Source organism: Urtica dioica, chromosome 7, assembly GCF_054948205.1.
Source record: "Urtica dioica subsp. dioica isolate 48M chromosome 7, U.dioica_male_clone48M_v1_H2, whole genome shotgun sequence".
NCBI classification, from domain to species: domain Eukaryota; kingdom Viridiplantae; phylum Streptophyta; class Magnoliopsida; order Rosales; family Urticaceae; genus Urtica; species Urtica dioica.
In genome coordinates, this window is record NC_142762.1 from 2,891,343 (window position 1) to 2,895,321 (window position 3,979).

General features: G+C 42.5%; 1 protein-coding gene across 2 annotated transcripts; it reads left to right on the forward strand.

Moving 5' to 3' along the window:
* The first annotated feature begins 536 nt into the window (after positions 1-536).
* Positions 537-2,141, forward strand: LOC149390129 (uncharacterized). Of its 2 annotated transcripts, none has more exons than XM_089621101.1 (2): positions 537-889; positions 1,390-2,141. In XM_089621101.1, the coding sequence occupies exon 2, from the start codon at positions 1,397-1,399 to the stop codon at positions 1,814-1,816; it is 420 nt and encodes a 139-aa protein (XP_089477227.1). In that variant the 5' UTR covers positions 537-889; positions 1,390-1,396; the 3' UTR covers positions 1,817-2,141. The 2 variants fall into 2 exon arrangements, with proteins under 2 accessions (XP_089477227.1, XP_089477226.1); XM_089621100.1 differs by having other exon boundaries at positions 1,393-2,141.
* The last annotated feature ends 1,838 nt before the right edge of the window (positions 2,142-3,979 follow it).

Consider the following 3,979-nt stretch of genomic DNA (forward strand, 5'->3'; position numbering starts at 1 on the left):
TCCCCATCACCCCTGTGATTACGCCGAGGTCACCAAAGGGGTACAACGTGTAAATGATAACTTTTGAATCCCGCCGTTTGTAAATTTACGTTTAATAAATGAGCTTTCGTGTGTCACAAGTACGTTTTTGAATGAATTATGGACGTATAAGTTTATCGAGTTAATTTAAATTATTTTAAGGTAATGGGAAATCTCGGAATAAATAAAGGATTTATCGAGTTCGTCTCGAATAATAAATTATTTTCTGAGGAAATATTCCGGAATTTAATTTAAGAAGATAAATTCTCAAGGACGAGAATTATTTCCAAGAAACTTTGAATATATTTAAATTAATCGAGAACGAACAAGAAATTATCGGTCTAATTATTTAATTAAAATCCGATCGGTCACGGATTTAATTAAATAACTTAGTCACAACGAGTATAGTTGTTATGAAAGTTAAGGACCCGTTTGAAAGAAATATTTCAAGAAAGGTCGGGTTGGGGATATGAGGAAATAGGAGGTTTTAAAAAAAAAAACTTTCCTTCCTTATCCTCCATTCCCTTCTCTTATCTTCTTCACGTGCAAAGAAGAATTTCTTCTCTTCCTCACCCGCGCTACCTTCCAAAGCAAATAGAACCAAGGAAAAAAAAAACTCAAACCACCGCCGCTCACCACCAGCCCTCACCGCTCGGCCACCATAACCACCGTCACCTCTCCATCTCTTCAGTTCTTCTTATTCCTTGCTTGTGCTCGTCCAGCCATCCCATCACCGACCACCGCGCGCGCCACCAGCCGAAAGGAAGAAACGCGCGCGCGACCGCCGCGAGCCGCCGAGCGCGCCGCCCGCGAAGAGACGCCGGTGAAGAAGAAGTTGAACGTCGGAGAGTTCAAACCCACCCAAAACAAGGTGAAATTCTCTTTCACCCAGAATTGAATTCAAGGAAATTAGGGTTTATAGGAGTTGATTTGGGGGTTTCTATTTGTGAGCGTGGTTTGATGGTTTTGAGTTGTTTTTAGGGATGATTTTTGCTCGGTAATGACAAGGATATGATGAATTGATTATTGCTTGAACGAAACTGATGAGTTTTGGTTTGGAGAATGTTTTGGCCGTTAGTTAGTTGAGAGTGTGTATTGAGTCTTGAATTGTGTTTTGTTGTGGTTGATGAGATTCCATGATGATTCGGGATGTTTGAGATGTTAGTCGTGACCTTGTTGTTTAGCCGAGATTTGTGAGTTTCTTGAATCTGAGTTTTGCACGTGATGTCTCTGTTGGGTTTGGCTATGGAATTAATTCCTTTGGGTCTGGGGTTTTGGAACCAACTGCTTCTCTCTTCTTCTTCTTCTTCTTCTTCTTCTTCTTCTTCTTCTTCTTCTTCTTCTTCTCCATAAAGTCTTTGTTTTTTGCAGCAGAAGCATGGCGGGAGTAATGATGGGTCCGTCGCCGAGCGTGGGGTCCGTAGCGATAAGCGTGCGAAGAAAGAGCAGCAGCGGGTCGGGGCCGAGAAAGGCGGTTCGGGCGATGAAGAGGCCGTTGGAGGAGCTGTACAAGATAAGGGTGGAGAGGGCGGTGGGGCCGGAGAGGGTGAAGGAGCTCGGGGTCTCGCGGTGGTCGCAGTGGAAGACGGGGAAGTGCAGGCTCCCTTGGGACTGGCAGGCGGACCAGCTGGTGTACATCGAGGAAGGTGAAGTGAGGGTCGTCCCCGAGGGCAGCGACCGCTTCATGACCTTCGTCGCCGGAGACCTCGTCCGATACCCCAAGTGGTTCGAGGCCGACCTCTATTTCAACGCCCCTTACACGGAGCGCTACTCTTTCAGGGCCTACGGCGATGACTAGGCCCTATAGATGTAATGTTATGTGATGTTGGTGATTTCTCTTTTCTTAGCGGATTTCAGTAATCGTCGAAAAAAAGTGGAACCAGTTAGGTCTTGTCGAGGGAAGTGTGTTTTCAGGGCTTACGGCGACAACTAAACCGTATAATGTAATGTAATGTTACTGTCACGATGGTATTTCTTGTTTATGTGGATATCGCAAGTCGGAATATTCTGCCGGTAGTCGAGATTTCTTCGCGATGTGTTAAAAAAAATGGGTTATGTTTTGAGACTCGTTGTTAGAACTCGGTCGGATAATATTAGAAATCAAGTCGAATCTGAGAAAGTTATGATTTGTGATTTGAGATGAGATTGTTCGTTTCGGGTTCAATTGGTTCATTTTTTGAGGTTGAAATGTGAATTTTGTTGATAAGTTCAAAAATTTTATTGACAAGGTTATGGATTTTGTGATAAGTTATATTGGATTTGAGAGTTATGTTGTTAGAGGTTCGATTTCGGATTTTAAGTTTCGAGTCGGGAGTTGGATGTTATGATTTGATCGCGATGTTAGTTTTCTGAATTTCACAGCTCAGTCACAGATCAAGTCGAGACAAGCGAGAGCCGGCGAAACCGAACGCGTCGAAGTCGAAAAAGTAGAAAATTCAGAAAAAGAATATTAAAGCTCGATCTCACTCGTGAGTCGTTTATCGCTTTATAGCGTTAGACTAGAGTTATTTTTGGTGATTTGATATTGTATTCAAGAATCGTCAATTATTTAATTAAGAGATGTTCGAGAATTTAATTTTTGGTTAATGAATTTAGAATTCTCGGTCGTATGGTTTCGGATTATTTAATTATTTAAGACTCGTCAAAATAATGATTTGGATTTTATTTCGTACTCATTCTCTGGTACAATGTCGTACGAGTCTTGAATAAGTTTAAATTCCGAAAAGCCGGAAAATAAGTGAATTAAATTCTCGAACCCCTGAACCGACTCGCGGTGATCCCGATAACGAACCTTAAGCTTGTCATCACCTTCCGAATCATTGCCTAATGAGTTTTCAACTTTAGGTTTTAGTTTCTCGACTCTTCAGGACGTGTTAACGCTTCAAGATGTGTAGAGTCTCAAGAAGCGTGAAAAGCAAGGAAACTCCGGAAGTCAACAAATTTTCAGACGATCTTTTTCGGGTAAGTGTGGAGACTTAAGTCAACTACATACCAAGTGAATAACCCTGTTTGCGTGCATTATTACTTGTTAGTAAACAAGAGTAGGAAAAACCATAAAAACGAATAATCTCAAAGATTTAAGGTTTCGTCCGCTTTTCCTGAAAACTTAGCTCGGGTTCGCCAGATAAGTTCAAACATAAGATTTGTGAAACCCAGCCTCTGTTACGTGATTTAATCATCCCTTAAGTTATGTGTTTGACCCGGTAGAACAGGGGAGACAGGAGAGCTGTGTTTAACTCTCGAATTCGAATCGAGGGTAGAAGTATCGGGAGTCATATCATGAGTCTTCAACCTAAAACACTAACGAGCATAAAAGGGAAATGGAATCTCTTTAAGGGTTTATCCTGAGTCGCTCTCCTGTAAATAGCATAGGTGTGTACTCTGAGTGCAGCAAAGTAACCTAACCCTAAAGAATTGTTGTGTCGATGGTACCAAAATGAAATGAACCCTGACGGGCTATGAGGGCCTGGGGGATGGCGCTGAGTACTCATATATCGGGGAGTCGACCAAGAGTCGTACCCGACCATGTTGCCAGGCTATGAGGGCCTAAAGAATGCACCTTGACGGGCTATGATGGCCTGGGGGTTGCACCGATGTCAAATGAAGTTGGTACCATTAGTGGATCCCAGACAGACGTTAAAACTCTTAGGCCGCCGGACGATTGCTGCTCGAAGTCTAAGGCTGGTCTCTTGTCGTTCTGAAGGTTATAGCGGGGATGTGTGTAACCTTAAAGACGACAAGTACTAGTTAGAGTGTGCACACATTAGTCATGCTCCAGAACTAGTTAGATTTGCATCAATACATTCTTATGTGTTTTTTTGCACGTCACATGTTATCACATTGCATTAATCGCTTTACTTTCTAAGTTAGACTCCCACTTACCGAGTCAATCGACTCATAGTTTTATGACCCTTGGTAATGTAGAGAAGGGCAAGGTGCCGATGTGAACAAGGAAGTTGAA

What these genes read in the sequence shown, in the direction of transcription:
- LOC149390129 (XM_089621101.1), top strand. Translation starts at nt 1,397, where the DNA reads ATGGCGGGAGTAATGATGGGTCCGTCGCCGAGCGTGGGGTCCGTAGCG.